Source organism: Protopterus annectens, chromosome 12.part0, assembly GCF_019279795.1.
Source record: "Protopterus annectens isolate FY-2018-M chromosome 12.part0, PAN1.0, whole genome shotgun sequence".
In the NCBI taxonomy this organism is placed as follows: domain Eukaryota; kingdom Metazoa; phylum Chordata; order Ceratodontiformes; family Protopteridae; genus Protopterus; species Protopterus annectens.
This window is the reverse complement of record NC_056746.1, coordinates 1,534,279,606-1,534,303,296: the sequence shown is the minus strand read 5'-3', so window position 1 is coordinate 1,534,303,296 and position 23,691 is coordinate 1,534,279,606. Positions and strand designations below refer to the sequence as shown.

Sequence of the window (23,691 nt, the reverse complement as noted above, 5' to 3'; positions counted from 1 at the left end):
ATCCATTCTGTATAGATTTCCTATCAAATTTAGGATGGCATAGCATCCTTTTTAAGTTGTGTTTATTCTTAAAAATAAACCTCGGTGTTTCTCCTACTGTCTGTTTAATTTCTTCATTTATCTGCAATATACCCCAGTGTTTGTCTATGATCTGCTTAATCTCTATATGATCAGATGAAAAAAAGGTGGAGAATTTAGTGAAAGATTCACTCATATTTTGTTTCTCACTATAGCTAGCACTGTTGGATCCAAAGTATGGCATAGCTGAAGTAGAGCGTAGATTGTACACTTCGTCTATCTTAGAATGTATTTCTTTGACTTTATATCCTCTGTGTAATAGTCTAAATTTCAAATCATTTATCTCAGTGTGAAAACCCTCTTCCATAGGATTCAGTCTGGAAGCTCTAATAGCTTGTCCTTTCACAATATTTCTGAAGACAAAAGGATCTTAGAAGCAATGAATTAACATAACATGTTTTACGATGAACTCCAGTGTTGATTAAATTATTCTGTAGCCTCTCTATATATAAGTCTAGAAACACAATTCTATCCTCTGAAAACTCCATAGTAAATTTAAGACATGGTATTAGATTATTCATGATTAGGTATGTGGATTCAAGTTGTTGGGATGTCCTTTTCCAGAGAATAAAGACATCATCCACAAAACGTCTGTAAAATATCACATGTTTCTTAAAGAAATTTTGTAGAAATAGTGTATGTTCTTCCCAATGTGCAAGAAACATATTGGCGTAGCTGTTGGCACAGGATGTGCCCATGGCTATGCCATCTTTCTGTCTATAGATGTTATCCTTGAACATAAAGATATTATTTTCTAAGACTAATTCCAGAAAGTGAACTATTAAGTCAATAAATACATTTGTATAGTCACTATGATTTTTCAGGTACTGTAGTGTATAATTCAGGCCCAATTCATTGGGAATCACTGTAAACAGTGACTGTATGTCAAGTGTGACAAATAAATAGTCTTTAGTGATTGTTTTGTGTTGGATACAATCATAAAATTCTGTAAGGAATTGTTTAGTGTCTTTTAGTACTATTTTATTTTTATTTAGTACAGCCCTCAGATGTTTTTCTACAAATACTGATAAATGTTCTGTAACCCAACCTCGTCCAGAAACTATTGGTCTCATGGGTAGGCTCTTATTGTCCTTGTGTATTTTTGGCTGTCCTTGAATAACTGGTATAGTAGGTGTTAAAATATTAAGATAGTCAAATAATTCCTTATCAATCAGTTTGCTTTTGAAAATATCCTCTAGCGTATTCTTCACATATCTTATAGTTTCTATAACATTGTCTTTTGTTATTAAATCATATAATTTATCCTGCATCAATTCTGTCATTGCTCCGATATAATTCTGCATATCCATAACAACAATGCTGCCTCCTTTGTCAGCTGGTCTAATAACTATAGTAGGGTCTTCTTGTAATTGTTTTAGACTTACTCTTTCTTTATAAGTTAAATTGTCTCTCCTTTTACATCTTTTATGCTCTACTCTATCTGCATAGTATACATGTAACTCATCTTCAGTTAACTTCAAATATGCCTCAACGAGTGGGTGATTGGTTGGCACGAAATCACTTAGTCTCTTAAATGTAAATGCTTCTGTTGTAGAAGTATTACTAGTTTGGGTTTTATATAACAATTTTAGCATAACATTTCTGCAAAATATTTTCAAGTGAGTAACTGTGTCTGTTAATTTACTGTGACTTCTTGGAATAAAGTTTAGACCCTTACTTAGACCCTTACTTAACAATTGAATATCTTCATAAGTTAGTGTCTTACTTGATATATTGTGCACTAACTCTTGTGCATCCACATTTTCTTTAGAGTTTGGTTGAATAGAATGTCTCCTGAAAATTTCCTCTTCTGCCTCCCGCGACTCATAGACCTCGACCTCTGTGGGCCTTTGTCCATGCGTATCGGTAGAGGAAAAAACAACTCAGCATTTGTTTTATTGCTAGATTTATCTGTGGTTTTAACCTTTGGTCTCACCACAGCCTCAGAGTCTCGATTTATATGGGGTGTCTTATCTTTAACTATGTGAACATTAGGATATAAATTAGTGTCGAAGTTCACACTGGGGTGTATGATATGTATAACATCTATCGAATCTTTACAGTGGGGGTTTATCAGTTACATCGATTGCTACATTCTCTATACAAACATTATCATTTAATTCTGTAATCTCATCAGCAGAAGATGTACTCTGAACATTTAAAGTCGACATGTTACTATTCCCAGCATTATTATTTGGAGCATTTAAAGTACACATATTCTTCTTAACTTCATTACTAATGTTGTCAGATAAGGTAACATTCTCTACATTCCTTTTATTTACATATTGTGAACTATTCATAGCATTATCATTGTTCACCATTGCATTACGTTCATTCTGTCCATGCCCTGGTCTGGCCGTGAAGACATGACTTTGTCTAAAATCATTAATGTCTCTTTTAGCTTTATTCCTTTTTTGTTGTAGTAGCTTCCTTTCAAACGCTAAAACACAGTCCAGTAAGTTCTCCAATAATGGTTGGACCAGAACATCAGCAAAGTCTCTATATAACATTGGTTGCTTCGCATTTATGCTTTCTATCAATTTACTTTCTTCTGGTATAAAAAAGTCTATTAATAGTCTAAGATAATTCCGACTCACCTCTATATTAAGTCTCTGCCATTTCGCTAGCAATTCGGGGTAATCCTTGCCCTGGCTAGGCATCGTACAAACCCTTAAACCTCTTGGAATAATGTTTTGATCGAGGCAAAACTGAAAATGTATTCTCTGTGTTTGCAGGCGTTTCAACTTCATGAAATCCTTTTCAATCCCCTCTAGTAGTATATGCAGCCTTTCCGAGTCAACTGCAACTTCATTCACGTCATCAGTGGCAGTCACATTCTCAAAGAAGCATGAAGCATTAGTAACTTCATTGAGGTATTGTTTAAATCTGCGTTGCAATACCTCACTCCCACGGTCTTCACCTCTTGGTCGCATTACCTCACTCCCTCGGTCTTCACCTCTTGGGATGTAGTCCAATTCGATGTCAGTCATATTGCGTAAAACACTTGTCCCAGTTAGCAGCAAAGCAAGAAATATAATGTGTAAAACAAGTAATAGAGGCTGCTGCTATGCTGATAAACGCTCGTACAAGCAGTATAAATCGAAATTGTAGTAAGTCAAAATAGCAGGACTGAGCGAAAACAAGTGTAACACTTAAAGTTCAAAGTACTTTATTATCAATAATTAATAAGATAAGCGCTTTCGCTGTGTAGCTTCATCAGATCTTACATTCATTTTAAGATTCCACATCTTATATATACACAGGTTTTAAACAATTAATCAATCAAGTAAGTTAATTAGTATGGTTATTTAAAGAAGCAGGCAGACATCAAAGGCCTAGCTTAATATATAAATCTAAAAAGGGTAAAATCATTTAAAAACAATCTCATATATGAGGTATACATAAAAAACGTATATATGAAAAGTTATATATAAAAAAGTTATGTATAAAAATGTATATCAGTTAGTACATATATATTTATAATTTAAAATAGATATTAATACGAGAAAGTATGCTTAATGTCTAACATATAAGATTTCATATATATGTATGTATAAATTAATATAGTGTCTTATAAAATAAACACACTACATGTGGTAACCAAATCTATGACATAATGACATAGTAGTGATATAGAAGACAATTAGGCTTAAGCCGAAATTAAGACAGCGTAGAAACATTAGATAAACCCCCTAGAAATAGGTATTCCATCTCTCTGCAAACTAATTGTCTTCTATATCACTACTATGTCATTATGTCATAGATTTGGTTACCACATGTACTGTGTTTATTTTATAAGACACTATATTAATTTATACATACATATATATGAAATCTTATATGTTAGACATTAAGCATACTTTCTCATATTAATATCTATCTTAAATTATAAATATATATGTACTAACTGATATACATTTTTATATATAACTTTTTTATATATAACTTTTTATATATACGTTTTTTATGTATACCTCATATATGAGATTGTTTTTAAATGATTTTATCCTTATTAGATTTATATATTAAGCTAGGCCTTTGATGTCTGCCTGCTTCTTTAAATAACCATACTAATTAACTTACTTGATTGATTAATTGTTTAAAACCTGTGTATATATAAGATGTGGAATCTTAGAATGAATGTAAGATCTGATGAAGCTACACAGTGAAAGCGCTTATCTTATTAATTATTGATAATAAAGTACTTTGAACTTTAAGTGTTACACTTGTTTTCACTCAGTCCTGCTATTTTGACTTACTACAATTTCGATTTATACTGCTTGTAATGGCTACCAGCATAGCAGCAGCCTCTATTACTTGTTTTACACATTATATTTCTTGCTTTGCTGCTAACTGGGACAAGTGTTTTACGCAATATGACTGACATCGAATTGGACTACATCCCAAGAGGTGAAGACCGAGGGAGTGAGGTAATGCGACCAAGAGGTGAAGACCGTGGGAGTGAGGTATTGCAATGCAGATTTAAACAATACCTCAATGAAGTTACTAATGCTTCGTGCTTCTTTGAGAATGTGACTGCCACTGATGACATGAATGAAGTTGCAGTTGACTCGGAAAGGCTGCATATACTACTAGAGGGGATTGAAAAGGATTTCATGAAGTTGAAACGCCTGCAAACACAGAGAATACATTTTCAGTTTTGCCTCGATCAAAACATTATTCCAAGAGGTTTAAGGGTTTTTACGATGCCTAGCCAGGGCAAGGATTACCCCGAATTGCTATCGAAATGGCAGAGACTTAATATAGAGGTGAGTCGGAATTATCTTAGACTATTAATAGACTTTTTTATACCAGAAGAAAGTAAATTGATAGAAAGCATAAATGCGAAGCAACAAATGTTATATAGAGACTTTGCTGATGTTCTGGTCCAACCATTGTTGGAGAACTTACTGGACTGTGTTTTAGCGTTTGAAAGGAAGCTACTACAACAAAAAAGGAATAAAGCTAAAAGAGACATTAATGATTTTAGACAAAGCCATGTCTTCACGTGGCCCAGACCAGGGCATGGACAGAATGAACGTAATGCAATGGTGAACAATGATAATGCTATGAATAGTTCACAATATGTAAATAAAAGGAATGTAGAGAATTTTACCTTATCTGACAACATTAGTAATGAAGTTAAGAAGAATATGTGTACTTTAAATGCTCCAAATAATAATGCTGGGAATAGTAACATGTCGACTTTAAATGTTCAGAGTACATCTTCTGCTGATGAGATTACATAATTAAATGATGATGTTTGTATAGAGAATGTAGCAATCGATGTAACTGATAAGCCCCACTGTAAAGATTCGATAGATGTTATACATATCATACACCCCAGTGTGAACTTAGACACTAATTTATATCCTAATGTATACATAGTTAAAGATAAGACACCCCATATAAATCGAGACTCTGAGGCTGTGGTGAGACCAAAGGTTAAAACCACAGATAAATCTAGCAATAAAACAAATGCTGAGTTGGTTTTTCCTCTACCGATACACATGGACAAAGGCCCACAGAGGTCGAGGTCTATGAGTCGCGGGAGGCAGAAGAGGAAATTTTCAGGAGACATTCCATTCAACCAAACTCTAAAGAAAATGTGGACGCACAAGAGTTAGTGCACAATATATCAAGTAAGACACTAACTTATGAAGATATTCAATTGTTAAGTAAGGGTCTAAACTTTATTCCAAGAAGTCACAGTAAACTAACAGACACAGTTACTGACTTGAAAATATTTTGCAGAAATGTTATGCTAAAATTGTTATATAAAACCCAAACTAGTAATACTTCTACAACAGAAGCATTTACATTTAAGAGACTAAGTGATTTCGTGCCAACCAATCACCCACTCGTTGAGGCATATTTGAAGTTAACTGAAGATGAGTTACATGTATACTATGCAGATAGAGTAGAGCATAAAAGATGTAAAAGGAGAGACAATTTAACTTATAAAGGAAGAGTAAGTCTAAAACAATTACAAGAAGACCCTACTATAGTTATTAGACCAGCTGACAAAGGAGGCAGTATTGTTGTTATGGATATGCAGAATTATATCGGAGCAATGACAGAATTGATGCAGGATAAATTCTATGATTTAATAACAAAAGACGATGTTATAGAAACTATAAGATATGTGAAGAATACGCTAGAGGATATTTTCAAAAGTAAACTGATTGAAAAGGAATTATTTGACTATCTTAATATTTTAACACCTACTATACCAGTTATTCAAGGACAGCCAAAAATACACAAGGACAATAAGAACCCACCCATGAGACCAATAGTTTCTGGACAAGGTTGGGTTACAGAACATTTATCAGTATTTGTAGAAAAACATCTGAGGGCTGTACTAAATAAAAATAAAATAGTACTAAAAGACACTAAACAATTCCTTACAGAGTTTTATGATTGTATCCAACACAAAACAATCACTAAAGACTATTTATTTGTCACACTTGACATACAGTCACTGTTTACAGTGATTCCCAATGAATTGGGCCTGAATTATACACTACAGTACCTGAAAAATCATAGTGACTATACAAATGTACTTATTGACTTAATAGTTCACTTTCTGGAATTAGTCTTAGAAAATAATATCTTTATGTTCAAGGATAACATCTATAGACAGAAAGATGGTGTAGCCATGGGCACATCCTGTGCCAACAGCTACGCCAATATGTTTCTTGCACATTGGGAAGAACATACACTATTTCTACAAAATTTCTTTAAGAAACGTGATATTTTACAGACGTTTTGTGGATGATGTCTTTATTCTCTGGAAAAGGACATCCCAACAACTTGAATCCACATACCTAATCATGAATAATCTAATACCATGTCTTAAATTTACTATGGAGTTTTCAGAGGATAGAATTGAGTTTCTAGACTTATATATAGAGAGGCTACAGAATAATTTAATCAACACTGGAGTTCATCAGAAACATGTTATGTTAATTCATTGCTTCTAAGATCCTTTTGTCTTCAGAAATATTGTGAAAGGACAAGCTATTAGAGCTTCCAGACTGAATCCTATGGAAGAGGGTTTTCACACTGAGATAAATGATTTGAAATTTAGACTATTACACAGAGGATATAAAGTCAAAGAAATACATTCTAAGATAGACGAAGTGTACAATCTACGCTCTACTTCAGCTATGCCATACTTTGGATCCAACAGTGCTAGCTATAGTGAGAAACAAAATATGAGTGAATCTTTCACTAAATTCTCCACCTTTTTTTCATCTGATCATATAGAGATTAAGCAGATCATAGACAAACACTGGGGTATATTGCAGATAGATGAAGAAATTAAACAGATAGTAGGAGAAACACCAAGGTTTATTTTTAAGAATAAACACAACTTAAAAAGGATGCTATGCCATCCTAAATTTGATTGGAAATCTATACAGAATGGATGCACAAGATGCTGTGGTCGCTGTAATTTCTGTTGTTACATAGACAGTAAGACAGAATTTTTTCATCCTGATCAACAGAAAGTTTTTAATATAAGAGCTGAAGCTAACTGCATGACTTCTCATGTGATATACCTAGCTGTTTGTCAATTATGTTCATCCTTCTATGTTGGTAAAACAAATCGACCACTGAGGGATAGGATAAGGGAACATGTATATCACATATGAAAGGTACACTACATAATGCTCTTGCCAAGCATGTAGCATTAAATGACGACACACATAGATTTTTGTTTAAGGTACTTGAAGTAATTACTCCCAACTCTAGAGGGGGTGACATTAAGATATATACAGAGAGTAAGGAAACCGAATGGATAATTCTACTAAGATCAGATAAAGGACTAGGCCTCAATGATAGGGCCTCTATCAAGCCGAAATTAAGACAGCGAGAAACATTAGATAAACCCCCTAGAAATAGGTATTCCATCTCTCTGCAAACTAATTGTCTTCTATATCACTACTATGTCATTATGTCATAGATTTGGTTACCACATGTACTGTGTTTATTTTATAAGACACTATATTAATTTATACATACATACATATGAAATCTTATATGTTAGACATTAAGCATACTTTCTCATATTAATATCTATTTTAAATTATAAATATATATGTACTAACTGATATACATTTTTATATATAACTTTTTTATATATAGCTTTTATATATATACGTTTTTTATGTATACCTCATATATGAGATTGTTTTTAAATGATTTTATCCTTATTAGATTTATATATTAAGCTAGGCTTTTGATGTCTGCCTGCTTCTTTAAATAACCATACTAATTAACTTACTTGATTGATTAATTGTTTAAAACCTGTGTATATATATATATAAGATGTGGAATCTTAGAATGAATGTAAGATCTAATGAAGCTACACAGCGAAAACGCTTATCTTATTAATTATTGATAATAAAGTACTTTGAACTTTAAGTGTTACACTTGTTTTCGCTCAGTCCTGCTATTTTGACTTACTATATTTTGTTAATTGTTCCATCTTTGAACCTTCAGAGGATACAACGGGGCATAGTGGTGGGTCATTTAAATTTTTGTGGACCTCTGGCATTCCAAAGAATGCCAGAATAATCAGTTTCTTCACATATAAATAATTAGAAAGATCCTTTGTGATTTCACCTTGAGTAAAATAAATCCCTTAAAAATAAATGCTTTCAGCTGTAAGAAATATTTAACTTATCTGAAACCACAGCATAATTTTTTTTCTCTAATAAAATGTATTTATTTGTTTTTGTTGAACAGCCAATAGCATATGATCCCATTTCCAGTGGAGGCCCAGGGACAAAAGGGACACATAAGTTTACATAAAGTTTAACATTATTTGTAAATTTATGGCAAAGTAACATAAAACAATGAAATCATATATAATTCACAGATACAAATAGAATGTTCAGGTACAGTAGAAATAATTCACACTGACATAAAATAATACTGACATATTTGTTTTATATGAGTTTAATGGCTTGGAATAAAAACATCCAAGAAGAAAGGAAATATAACAGGCAGACATGATTTATAAGAGTTAGAAGTTGATTAAGGATGTCAAGAGTTGGTAAGTAGAGGGTGTTATGGAAAAATGAAGTATGGATAAAAGGTGAGAGTTAAGAAGATGTTTGTGATTTAGATAAGAGAGTGGGCCTAATAATTTAATAAAGGCTGGAAAGTAAAGTATGGGTGAATGTATCATGTGAAAAAGAATGTGTGAAGGTGTTGTGTGAATACAGTGCAGTGGGGGAGATACAGTGGTAGGGTGCAAAGAGGGGCAAGGTAGGAAGGAGGAGGAGGAACAGAGGATCTCAAAGGAAAAGGACTTCCAAATCAAGCTCCAGACAAGTGGAGTACCTCAGGGTTCAGTCTTGGGACCGCTCTTGTTTGGCATCTACTTCTCTGAAGTACAGGCTAACACTAAAGGACTCTGGCTAACAAAGTTCACAGATGACTGCAAACTGGGAGCCATTACTGAATCCCCATATGATGTGGATACTCTACAAAAGGGCCTTACAGAAACAGATGCTTGGTGCCAGAGCCATGGGCTCAAGCTCAATGCCAAGAAATGTATATTTATCCCCTTTGGGAAAAAAACATGTACCCGTGAATTACCATATAGGTGGCAGTACACTAAACACTGAAAGTGTGATAACAGACTTAGGGACACAGGTGGACAGTGGTCTCACCTTTGATAACCACATCACCATAACAGTCAGGAAATCCTTCTATGTGGCACACCTCATCACTAAGGGCTTTTCATCCAGAAAAAAGGAGGTCATTGTCCCACTGTATTCATCCCTCATTAGACCCATTATAGAATACAACACCCCGTTTGGTATGTACCTCTCAAGACATCTGCAACAACTGGAAAGGCCACAGAAATACCTCACTAAAAAAATCACAGGCCTAAAGCAGATGCCTTACGCTGACCGCCTTAAAAAAATCCAGCTATACTCTGTCACATACTGTCTACTCAGAGGTGATCTCTGCTTAACATACAAGGCCATGTCAAACCCAGAGCTACTGGACATGCTACACTTACAGAAATCCCAATCCCTCAGAGCCACATGCTCCAGGGATCTAAACCCTGTCATCACAATAAACAAAGCATGTTAGAGGGATAGGTTCCTGACCCATAGACTCCCCAGACTCTGGAACAGACTGCCCATACATGTCAAGCAGAGCACCTCTTTGGCCCTCTTCAAAAGGAACCCTGACAACTGGATGGGAGAAAGGAAATTCATCCCGGGGATCATGTCAGTCGTCCTGCCAGACAGGGGTCCAGGGAAGTAAATAGTGTGAGAAGAAATAGCCTGGGGAATTGTTATGGATAAGCTTGTATAGGCCCTAGGGCCGATAGCCTAGTACCAACCTATGAATCTATGAAAAATATTTTTAGAAACTACTGAACTTAACATTTATTAGTGATTGAGTCATGTGATTATAAATGGGGCTCAGTCAGGTTTGGAACAAGAGCACAGTCAGTTTTTATTTAGGTGCTAAGTTGAGTTTTGAAGGTTGCTAGTTTATCAGTTGTTTTGATAGGATGAGGGATAGAATTCCAAAATTTGGGGATGTAACTAGAGTAGAAAGAGTCACCAGCACTAGTCACTGATTTGGTAACTAGCAAAATGGATTTGTCAGATGATCATAGGTCTCTGCTGCTAGAGTAGAAATGCAGAGTACTTTGGAGAGCAGGACATGTTTTAACATGTAGATACATTTTTGGGCAGTGATTACTTGGTAAAATGTTACATAATAGGGTACTTCTAAACAGTTTAATTCTTGTAGTTTTTTTGCAAATTTAGCTATTTTGTTGCAGCAAGTTTTTAGTTTTGATGTCTCTTTTTTACTCAAGTTAATAAAAAATTGGAGAGGCATATAGCAGAATTAAAAGCAGATAAATTCTGGCTATTGATTGTCTTGTAAAGTTGATAAAGTATGGTTTAATCCTATAGAGGGACCCTAGCTTCATGCTTTATTTAACTTGAGATAGATGCCAAACTTTAGTGTTGTTGGATACATAGATATGAAAGGAGGACATTAAGTATACTTCTTGGGAGTAAAAAGCATTAATTTAATTTTGTTACAATTCAGTAGTACACAAGAGTTATTAACCAGAATTCAACAGTAGCGAAACAGAGTTGTGTTATCTCTTGAAGTTTTGGAAGGGTTTGTGCAAAGCAGTTGAATGTAGAATCTTGTGTGTATTGCACAGTTGAGATGAGGTTAGTTGCCATGTGTAGTTCATATGTAAAAATGTTAAACAGAAGTAGTCCCAGAACTAAGCTTTATGGTTACCCCCACAGTGACTGGTAAGAGTAAGGGAATGTCCTGCTGCAATTTAACTGCTTATTGCTGGCCATTTAAATAACTACAGAACCATAATAGTGATGAAAGACTAAGTCTGAGGAAGGATAGTTCAGTGAAGTGTTTTTGATGAGAGATGATACTGAATGCTTTAAATAGGTCTATGAAGAGGGAAGGGACCAGCTTACCTTGGTTTCTATTTTGGTTGTTAGTATTGGTAAAACTAAGGAGGGTGGCTGTAGTACTGTGATTTGGATAAAAACAGTGTTGAGTATTTGTTAGAAGGTTGCTGCTGGTGAGATGATTAATGAGTTGAGTATGGATACATTTTTCTAGTATTTTAGATAGGATACGATTGTTACAGATTTAGGGAATGATGAAGGATATTTTACATACGGCTGGCACGTAATTTTCTGTAACTGAGCAATTAATAAGTATAGAGACAGGGTAGGAAAGAGTGTCTGCAGCTAGATTTAAGTATTCTGCAGGTAATTTATCAGCTAGATAGTTTTAGCTTGCTGAGCAGTCTTCTTATGGTACAAGTTTGGAAAGTTTTAAAAGAAAAACTATCAGTGTTGTTACATGGAGGATCTGTGGCAATGAAGCAAGTTTATGCTTTAAGTGTTGAATTGTGTTGCTATACTCGTATTTTGTTGCTAATTAGCCTTTGGGGTTGAAGTAGTGGACTGATGGACTGGAGAAGTGGGGTGTTTTTTGTTTTATTTTAATGGAAAAACAGAATATTTTGGGATTGTTTGGTGTTTCTGTTGGATGCTAGAGTAGGAAGACTGTTTATCTTATTTTGAAATGTTTTTGAAAGATTTCTAAGCTGTCTAAAGTTTTGTGGAGATTTTCGGATTTTGTTTGCATACCACTGCTTCCAAGCATTGTCTCTGTTTTTAGTAACTGCATGATACCTTTTGTTAGCCAATAAGCTGGTGTTGATTTTACTCTTTCAGTTCTAACTAGTACCATTGTTTTTAGGATGTTTAGGGATGTATTATTAAAGCAAGTTACAGCATCATCTAGTGATAGTGTTTTTAATGAATTCCAGTTGCAGAGATAAATGGTGGAGATGAAGGTTTAAGTTTTTTAGGTTGCAGACTTGGTAATATATGCTTCCATTCTACTGGGACAGAGGCATTGTCTCAAACAGGTAGGTTGGAAGACGGTCAGTAATACTATCCATAAGGCATCCAGAGAGATTTATGTTACAGGTTTTACTGTTACAGATCCAGTGCAGAACAGATTGTCGATTTGTGTGTTTTTTTTTCTACAACGACTTATTCAATACTCTGATTTAATTACTTAGTCACAAATAATTCCTTATAATCTGTTACTGTGATAGTTGTTCATTCAACCAGCCAGAGTCAGATAAGTAGAGAATTTAATAAACTCTTCTACCACAGAGATTGGACTAAAATTAAGATGATCCTCAAGTGGTAACAGATTCCTTAGATGATGCAGACTTTATGTAACTGTTAACATAGTTGAAGAAGGCATTTATGTCTGCTGTCCTGAACTCACAGTAATTTACTTGTTTCTATGTTCACCCGTGGTGGCGTTAATCATTCTTGTCAGATCAATGGTGATACATTTACATTTTAGTAAAATTAATATCACTACTGTATTTCTGTACACAGAAATAGCCTTTTTTTCATTTTTGAATAAATTTTAAGAATTGAGCTCCATCAGGATTTATTTCTTTAATACATGTTAGAATATTCTCTGATGAATTATACATGGTCATTAATAACAGCATACCACTAGCTCTAGAAAGTCACTCACACAGTTAATGGTTTATGCAACTCAACTAACTAATGTCATTCTATATTAACACATTTTTTTCTGGTCCTCCTCTGAGCAAACAGCATTCCCAGCATCACTTCAGTCACCCATTTGTTATTCTTGGTGACAGTTGTACTACTCATTCATTTCCTGGGGGTGAGCGGTCAGCATGCTGTAAGCTACACCATTGATCTGCATCTTTAGATCTGAAACTCCTCAGGCATGCCAATTGTGCCCATGGAGTAGGCATACAATGGTTATCTGCAATGCATTACCACGTCTATGCATGATGTGACCAACTGGCCCCGCCCCACTTCAGAATGACCACCTACCTGTGCTTAATAGAATTGCCTACATTACAACATTTAGTGTAGTCCTCCCATGCCATGCCATGCATTGTTTCTCTTCTTTGTTTAATATTCCTTCCCTTATCTGTAAGTTCTTCAGCAGGAAAATGAAAAATGAAAATAAGAAAATAAAACGGAGTAGGCACTACTTCCTAAGCTGCTCCATCTGAATAACTACTAAAAGAAGGCTGCTAGAGAAATTAATTAAACCTGTTTGAATAAAAGTCAGTTCAAATTAAAAAAAAAAAAAACAAGTTTGTTATAACTATTGGTTAATTCACAAAATAAAGATTTTGTTTGTCCCCAAGCAGGAAGGTTTGTAGCTGACTTATTATAGTAAGCTCCAAGGATGCTGTACTCCAGGGCAAGTTCAGCAATCCAAACAAGAAACACCACTGGACAAAGCCATGATGTAGCCAGCTGTACATTTTTCCAAAACCAGTCATTGCAAAACTGTTTTACTAATCTGAGAGAACTACATTCCATTCTGACCCAAATTTAATATGGCATTCTGATAGGTCTAAACCAATTTTCTTGGACAACAAAATAAAGACTATGCAATAAGTAAAATTAAATCAACAGGAAACAATTTCAAAGTCTGGCGCGGTCTCATTTAGCATAATAGGCAGCTATCATTGTGTTTTTTGTGAAAGCATAATCTATTTTTGCTCTCATCTGCTACATACAAATGAATTTCTACATGACATTTTGATTTTTTTCTTGTAGCTTGGAGAACTACAGTCAAAACTGAAAGCCATGCTTTTCATATTAAGATTTACTTTATAAAATCTGTATGTGTATTTCTGAGTCTTTTAGTTTTGTATGTTGTCACCTCACAGTAAGACGTTGTCCTGTTTGATTCACAGCTAGAGCGTCTTCTGTGTGGAGACATGCGTGAATGCGTGTACCTTCGTTGAAGGATGTGCGTCAGGACTGGCAACTCGGCACGTAAAAATCTACTGCCAATAATTAGCGGACCGGAGTTCCGCTGTGGCGACCCCTAACTTGGAAAAGCTGAAAGACACAACAACATTCATGCAAGAGTAAGCCATACAGTAATTCTGTCAGTTTGGTTGACTTTTTTAAGTAATAAAAATATATAACAAACCTGCTTTCTAGCAAATGATAATGGTGATTCTTTCTTCTTTTTTTTTGAGATATATTATAACATATTTCTGCCAAGTTCACAAAGCAGATTGTCCTATAATGTGACTGTTTACCACAGGCATAGTTGTTCTCTTTAAGGTAAACTAAACCATATTACACCTGCAAAGAGGTTCTTTGCTTATCCTTTAATAACATTCTCTCTTCCTGCTCTTTTATTATTCTATACTGAAAGTTGTGAATTGAGCCCCTTGTACTAACTCTTTTTCATATTTGCCATGTGGATGTTTGCCCTCCAATTACATTGAACAGTTACTACCATACTTTTATTCAAACGAACTAGTCAGAATCAAGCATACCTTTTTAAAATGTTCCTTCTAGTTCTCTGTACCCTGTAGTCACATTTAGTATTCTGGGTACTTCAGATGTTTCCTACAAAATAGTATCTATAATGTACCTGACAGACTGTCTTCGGGACTGCCGCCCTTCAGGAGTAGAAGTCATAGTGGGCTGGTAGGCACCATAGGCAAAATCATCCTCAGCTACAAAATCACTTTTATCTGCAAAACAGCCAAAAAGTCTTTGTGACAACTCACCAATGAATTACGGAAGATTTCTGAAATGTACTGTATAGACAAAAATTATTTTATATTTCAGATGTACTATACCATTAGCACTTTAACAAAGAATACAGTACAAAATAAAACACTTTCGAGCAAATATTTTAGTTTTGTAGATTTTATTTTGCTCATTTCAAGTTAAGTAACTCATAGCTAATCAGAGCTGTTACTTTCTCCAGAAATACTTCCACAAGAAAGTAGAGTTGCACAGGTCCTTCTCACCTGTAACAGTATGTTTGAATTTCACACTACCTCAGTGGCATATGAGTTCTATGCCTGCATAGAACCACACTGGCCGCTTTCCAGAGCCCAGAAAGCACTCCTTTGACTCTCTGTGGTGATAGGGGGTTTGCTAAGCTCCTCCCATCAAGGGAAGCCTAACTCCTGTCACAGAAAGCCAGGTGTTCAGGCTTTTAGTGCTAAGTAGGAAGACCCAAGAAGGACCAGAAGCAATAATTATGTGAAACCAAGTCATCTGCAGCCAAAAAACACCAACACAAATAACCTTAGCCAAACAACAACACAACAAGGCTGAATGCCATTAAACTATATATAAAATAAGAAGGATGGTGGATGGTGACAGCCCCTTAGACAGTGTGAAATTTAAACATCTACTGTTACAGCTAAATAGGATTTAACGCAACTGCATTATGTCCATCATTCACTCTGATATGGCTTGATTCCCAAAGCTTATCCTACATGGGTGGAAGAAGGATAATGGTCCAGGATCCCATGACGAATGGCCCTCACAAGCCCTGCTCTGGAACATAAAGAATCTAGTTTGTAGTGCTTTATAAAGGTATGAACAGAGGGCCAGGTTGCTGTCTCTAGAATGCTTCTAGAGTCCACTACTTTCAGATATGCCATTGAAGAGAATATGGTTTTGGTGAAATGTGCCTTAACCTTGTCTGGAATAAATTTCCCATAGTGGGAAAAACAACAGCAGAGGACACTCAATGAGTAATCAATTGCTTAGAGATAGGTTGACCCTCCTTAGTCCCAGAATAGGAAATTAACAGTTGTTCAGCTTTCTTGAAGGGCTTAGTTCCATCAAGGAAGTAGCTGAGCCACCTGCGCACATTCAAAGTATGTAGAATCGTCTCTCCCTTGCATTTAGGGTCCAGAAGGAAAACTGGGAGATTGGTGGTGTGGCTCGGGGCAAATTCAGAAACAGCTTTCAGCATGAAAGAAAGTTAGTGTGTAAAACAAACTTACTCTTGTGGAAAATCATAGAAGGCTGGCCCACCATGAGAGCTGCAGCTCAGAGACTTGTCTTGCAGATGTCTCAGCCTGAAAGCCAAGTTCAAAAGGATATAAGATCAATTTCTTAAGAACAAATTTGTGATCCCAAAGAGGAGTTTGTTTTTTTTGGGGGGGAGGGTGTCTCACTTCTCCCTTCTTAAACTGTTTGACCATGAAAAGAGATGAAAGAGGGGGATCAATGTGCAGACAAGCTGGGACAGCTGCATGATGCACCTATATAGATGCACAAGATAAGACATTGTTGAGTAGCTCTCATAAATATTTCAAAACCAGAGGGGAAGACACAATTAACCTCTTCCACTTGTAAATATAATATTTTTTGACTGCAGATTTTCTTGCCTCCTTCAATACCTGCTGCACATCCTCGCAGAACAAGTGCCTAAAAGGTATCATGACAGAATCATCCAGGTTGTCAGCAGTAACTGCAATTGCTCTACACTGGTGGGCACAAGCCACCCCAAACCCTTTGTGAGCAGATCCAGAATGCGAGGAATTCTGTGGTGATTGCTCTTGACCAATGCAATTAAAATAGAAAACCAACTTTGCCTTTACCAAAAGTGGGTCATCTCAATTATCCTGGATAAATCTTCCTGAATCTTCAGACATACCTTGGGTATCAGTGGAATGGGTGGAATGCAAAAAGGAACATTCCCATCCAAGAGAATGAGAATGCAACAGTCTACCAAGCATGACTGAAAGAATGTCTCTAACAGAATTGTTTTCAACTGTCTGTTTTTAAAGGCAGTCAGCAGAACTATTTGAGTTGTTTGCCATATCTAGACCAAATCCTGGCTGACCTCTGTCCCGAGTTTCCACTTGTGAGGGTCCATCCATGATCTGCTATATCTGTCTGCCACTATGTATTGCTCTGACAGGATTTATGAGGCCTCAAGTATCAGAGAATGTTGTAAGGCTAGCTTGCAGATCATTACTGACAAAAAAAAGAGGGTATGAAACTGTACCCCCTTGCTTGTTCAGGTACCACATGACTGTATTGTTGCATGTGACTAATAAAAGGGGACTTTGAGTCCATAACTGAAGAACTTTTAAGGTATGAATCACTGCTAACATTTCTTTGTCATTTATTTGCTTTGCTGCAGCAGAAGAACCCCATTCTCACTGCACTTGAATTCCCATGGATACTGCTCTCCATGCAAAATCTGGTAAGTTTGTCTGCATTGACTGAACTGGGGTCTGGACGGAAAAGAGTAGGCCTGAATTGAGAGACATCTGATTCCTCTATCACTGTAATTCTCATTTCAAAAATTCCCCCATTGGTATCTGGAACTCTAAAGGACAGAGGTACCGGATCCAAATTTTTTTTTTAAGTACCACTGAATATTTCTTATACGGAGTCGGGCCAGTGATATCAAGAGGATCACTAATGCCATGACACCTAGAATTTTCTGAAACTATCTTGCAGACACACTTTCATAAATACGTAAATCCCTGAAAATATTCTGAATTTGTCTTTTGATAAAAAAGCCATACATTTTCTGTGTCCATCATACATGCCAGGAAGACTATTCTTTGTGAAGGTGTGACACAGGATTTTTGCAGGTTCAATATAAAGTAGGGAACAATTGGAATGTGATGATAAGCATCCTTCAGATCTAAAGTCACCATGAAAAGTGGTCTGGAAGAAGGGGAAGAACTGTCTGCAGGGTGAGCATTTTGAATTTGGATACTTTCACCAGACAAATCTAACACTGGTCTCCAAAATAGCTCCTTTTTGAGTACCAAAATATTCTGGTGTAAAATCCTTTTTCCTTTTTGAGATGCAGGAACTAGTTCTATAACTCCTGCTTGCAACTTATGAAGGAGTACTAGACACAGGTGTGTCTGGTCTGGCAGGTGTGGGGTATTCTCCTGAATGGAGGAGAATTTTCTGCCCATTGCCAAGAGTGCCCTCAAATAATTATTCTCAGCACCCATTTGTCTTGAGACTATTTTGGGGCTACTCTGCTGAGTTGAGTGAAAGCCTGAGGGAAGAGGAAGGAGAGGAGGGGAGGGGCAGAAGGAAGGGACAGGATGCCCTGAGTCTTACTACAGTCATTTTTAACAGAAGAAAGATCTTGTTTTGGGGAAAAGAACCCATTTTATTTAGTTTGGAAGCATTATCCTCCGCCCATCTCCTTTTGATACCCTCACTCGTGTTAGGCTGGGATTTTCCCCATGAAGTTGGATGCCTTGTTAGGGAAAAACCTGGGAATATGAAATATTATAGATATCCCATGCATCAATTTATCTCTGTCATCCCACTGTTTGAAAATCTGTGTGGCAGCAGGACCAAACACAAATTCATAACTTAAAGGACCAGTCAAAATCTTATTTTTTAAATCCTCAGAAAAAGTTCTGGCTATTTAACCAAGCATACCTTCGCAATATAACAGAAACAGCTGCATTTCTAGAAATTGCATCCACACTTTCCAAGACACTCCTCAAATGACATTTCAACACCTGTGTCACATTAGAAACAATCTCATTCATAGAATACTTTTTGTTCAACTGGAAAACATGTAGAAAAGTAATCTAAACTGTAAATACACTGCAAATTAAATTTCTTCATAAAGCCCTGATATTTTTAAAATTCTAAATACTAAATTATGAGACTGAGACAACTTTTTTCCCTGAAATTCTAACTACTTGTAAATTTTATCCAACAATGTAGGTTTAGAAGAAGCCAAGTTCCTCCTCTTGTAAGAGTTGGCAACTGGAGAAACTGCATCTGAGTCTGCTGATAAAGGAGATAGCTGCAAAATCAGATTACACCTTATGTCCTCATATCATTTTCAGGAATTGGTTCACTAGCTAAAGGGGTGTTACTTTAAGTTTTATAGGCATCGTGTAAAGCTAGTAACAGAAGAGGAACAGCCAAAACATTTGGAAATGTATCCTTAACAAGACCATAAACTCTACTAAAGACATTAGATTCAGAAAGGACTGTACTGAACATTTTAATAACACAACCATAGATAAGTGCTTTCTTTTTAAACAATAAAACAACTTCAGATAACAAAAAACACATTGGTAAAGGATTTTATAGAAGATTTAATTCACCAAACACGTCATGTGGTAACAGAGCCTCCATCCAAGACAGGCAAATGTAAATAACCCACTACCCATTTAGTTAAAAAGACTTTAAAAATACCATACTCTATTAAAACATTTAAATAACATATTAAAAAATAACATCAAATAAGTACATTATATAAATAAAATAAAACTTGATTCTAAAGTTTAAATTACCTAGAAAGTGTTTTTAATTTCAGGAGACAAGTTATCCAAGTCTGGTCATTTAAACCCGATTGACTACTGGCATTTAGTCAGAGCTGCCAGTAAAGTTCTCTCTTCTCCAAAAGAGAAACCAATGTCCACCTCTCACATTAGGGGTTACTTTTTCAATTATAGTGAACCTGAATTCATGTCCTGGGTTTTCTTGGATGTGTTTAGACAGGGCCTTAGTCTTTCTTATATTGTATAGATGTTCATAGACTCTATCCTTAAACTTGCACTCTGTCTTACCAATGTAAAACCCAGGACATGATGGACATAAACCAACATAAACCACTCCTGAGGTCTCACAATTAAACCAACTTGAAATCCTAAATACCTGTGTATTAATAATGTATTGCTTATCCACGTAAATATATTTATAATACGAACATCATCTGCACTTGTTCATTCTTGGGTTCCTTTTAATATTATTAGTTTTAGAAAAGTCTTCTAAAATACTTTTCAAATTTTTACCCCTCTTATAAACAATAACAGCTTTTCACTATTTTTGTGCTATCTGCCTATCATTTTTCAAGACAGACTAATTCTCTAGAATCCACTTAATGAACTGACTATCTAGAGTGTACATAGGTTCATAGGTTGGTACTAGGCTATCGGCCCTGGGGCCTATACAAGCCTAGCCATAACAATTCCCTGGATATTTCTTCCCACAATATTTACTTCCCTGGACCCCTGTCTAGCAGGGCGACTGATATAGTAGGGAATGAATTACTATAACGATTATTGTCATTAATATTTGTAACTTTGTTATTGACATTCAAACTAGGGTTCTGCATAGATACTAAATCAATAGAAGTATTCTGTCTTCAATTAAGGACTGAAATAAAATAATTCTGCTACTTCTTATTAATAACTTCATACATAAGATTATCAATAAAATATTCTGGAGCTCAGTTATCACATGACTTGGTATGGTGATTTACATGTTTTATAAAAGCTTTTATTGTTGTGTTTTTTGTTATATGAAAAAAGTTTTATTGTTTAAAACAAAAGTGCTTATCTTTGGTTGTATTATTTTAAAAAGCTCAGTACGGTCATTTCTGCATCTAATGTTTTTTGTGCAAGATCATAAACTCTGCCAATTTCTGGCATAACTCCAGATTGCTTCCAGTCAAATACATCTAAAAACATAGTTAGTAAATGTGGAAAGATGCACAACTGTTTGGGTTTTGAACTTGTTCACCTTCCTAAGAGAGTCAGATTGGATGGATTCTGAATGTACACTAATGTAGAGTTCCCCTAATAATCTCCAGCCATATACTAATCTATATGAAAGGTAGCCCCACAGTCATTCTGACTAGGAACATAGTCTCTGAAATTAGGTGACTAAAACATTAATTAAGGAAACTACATCAGCTCTATAAATAGTAATAACCAAATATTTTGCATTGTGCTGAAGTTTGTTTCTTCTTATAGTGAACTACACTATTGGACAAAATATCTGGGGGCAGGATATTATGTCTGGCAAGGGGTCTCTTACTCCGAACTTCTCCTGCACCTAAAGGGTTTAGTTCTCCCATACCTAAAGCAAATACTGGAACAGTCTCAGAGGATGTCTCTCACTTATGTTTATAAAGGGCTGCTGGCTCACACTACAGTGTGATGGGGAAAAAGGTAAGTGATCTGCAGTCCAGGCTTGTTTGCAAGGAGTTCTGGAGCAGAATTTGTTTGGTTGTCTGTTATGAAAGTATGCAAGCAGATCTATTTGAGGTGATCTCCACAACTGGATCAATTCCTGGAAGATGCTCTTATTCACTATCCATTCCTAAGGGTCAGTCCTGATCCTGCTCAGCTTGCCTGCCACTATGATTTGCTCTGATGAGATGTAAAATGCTTGAAGGGTTAAGGAATGCTACAGTTTTAGCTCTAAAGCTATCATAGCCAGTCTGCACAGAGGGAACAAACTTGTATCTTCCTGGTTATTTATGTAGCACATCACTGTGGTGTCTGTAATCACCTAAGGAGGTCCAGAGGACTAATGACAATGAAGAGATTTTAAGGCATGACTCACAGCCAACATCTCTTTGACATCTAAGTACTTTGGTCTGTATGATGAATTCTACAGATGTTGCATCTTTACCTGCACAGAAACTAGCAAAATCTGAGAAGTCTGTAGTTATAAATTGACTTGGGATCTGAAGGGAAAAGGGGAGAGTGGATTTATAGCCATTTCTTCTCTCCGCCAGTGCACTTTCTTTCTGGCAAAGCACAAAATTACAATCTGAAATTCCAGAGGATGAAAATGGTGGGCCTATGAATTCTTTACAAACCACTTTTTTCTCATGTGTAATCTGGGGAGAGGGATCATGAGACTCATGTAAGTCTTGACTCTTAGGATCTTGAGAAATTCCCTTGCAAATGTCTGAGACTGACTGGAGAAGTTAAGGAACATTCCAGACAAAAATCTACCTTCTCATGTGTCAAAAAATCTATTTGCTTTGAAGTGTCTATAAGACAACTTAGGAAGACAATCCTATGTGATGGGATCAGGGAGAATTTCTGAACATATATCTGAAATCCCAGATGGGTCTAAAGTGAAGAAACCCATTCTTTTGACATTTGAAAGAAAACTCTGCAAAGATCAGCACTTGTTCAGAACTTGTAAGCACTAAATAACCTACTAATTACTACAGCACTCAACCTTCCTCATTACCTAGAGGAAAACATTTTGGTACTTTCCTCACTTGCTTAGAGAAAAACAGCTCTTGCACTCACTTTTCCCACTTATCTAGAGGAAAATAGTTTTTTATTCAGGCATGTCCAAGGGTCAGCTCCCAGTGTTCTCTCCTGTCTATCTGATTAATCTGGGCATCTTGGGGAAATGTAGAAATTGCCTCATGTACACAGACAACCCTCTCCTCCTACCACCCAACACTTCAACCTGTGAGAGATGCACTTATCTAGCCAAATTGGAGGTAAAGCTCTCTCCAATCAAGACTGAACTTGACAGTCAAGAGGAGAAGGTAAACACTTGCACCACACCACACTCATCACAGTCTCAATAAATCTACACCACCAAAATCTACACATAGAAACACAAAAACATTCACGGAGGCTCTCAGTAATAATCTGCTCAAGCAACAGAGGCCTCCAAGCAGAAATGCAAGCAATCTCCACCGCCCCCAACACAACCCAAATGACATATAACCCACAGACTCAGTGTGCCACTCTACCACAGCCAATAAGGCAAAACAACGTACCCAACACACTAGTCATAGGTGACTCTATAGTCAGGCACACTGATGTCCCACTCACCAGGCTAAACAAGGAGAAGGTTACTGTCAGCTGCCTGTCGGGTGCCAGGATCCGCCACATAACCCACGCACTCAGGTCACTCCACAACAAGTACAAATATGACTCTGTCATTGTCCATGTTGGTTTGAACAACCTGAGACATACCTCCCTGGATTACATGAAAAGAGACATGGAAGAGCTCTCTGATCTTGTAGCCCAGGCAGGCATGATCCTAGCCCTGAGTAGCATTCTGCCATCACCCAGAATGATGCTGCAGTACAAGGACAAAATGATTGACTTCAACAACTGGCTAAGCTTCTGGTGCCATTCTAAAGGGATCCAGTATCTGTCTGCCTGGGATGACATGGTCGACAGACCACGATGCTTTGCCAGAGATGGCCTGCACCTGTCACCCCTGGGATTCTGGATACTGGCTAAGGTTCTTGCTGCCCCTATAGTGCCTTTTTTAGGCAATGTTCAAATGACAAATTCACCACCGTAACAGACAAGCAAAAACTGAGTGTAATGCTACTCAATGCTAGAAGTCTAAATCTCAAAATGCACTCACTCAAGGCACTCCTTAAAATGGAGAACATCGATATCTGTGCAGTGACTGAGACCTGGTTCAAGGTTCCAGAGAGCACCCCTGCACT

At 36.4% G+C, this 23,691-nt stretch overlaps 1 protein-coding gene across 3 annotated transcripts in view; it reads right to left on the bottom strand.

The window, feature by feature from the left end:
* The window catches only part of FBF1 (Fas binding factor 1), a 1,798,645-nt gene that overhangs the window by 1,323,383 nt on the left and 451,571 nt on the right, over positions 1-23,691 (bottom strand). For all 3 annotated transcript variants that reach the window (XM_044090504.1, XM_044090506.1, XM_044090505.1), the window contains exon 13: positions 15,082-15,184. In XM_044090504.1, coding sequence (XP_043946439.1) covers positions 15,082-15,184 — 103 coding nt within the window. The remainder of the gene's footprint in view (positions 1-15,081; positions 15,185-23,691) is intronic.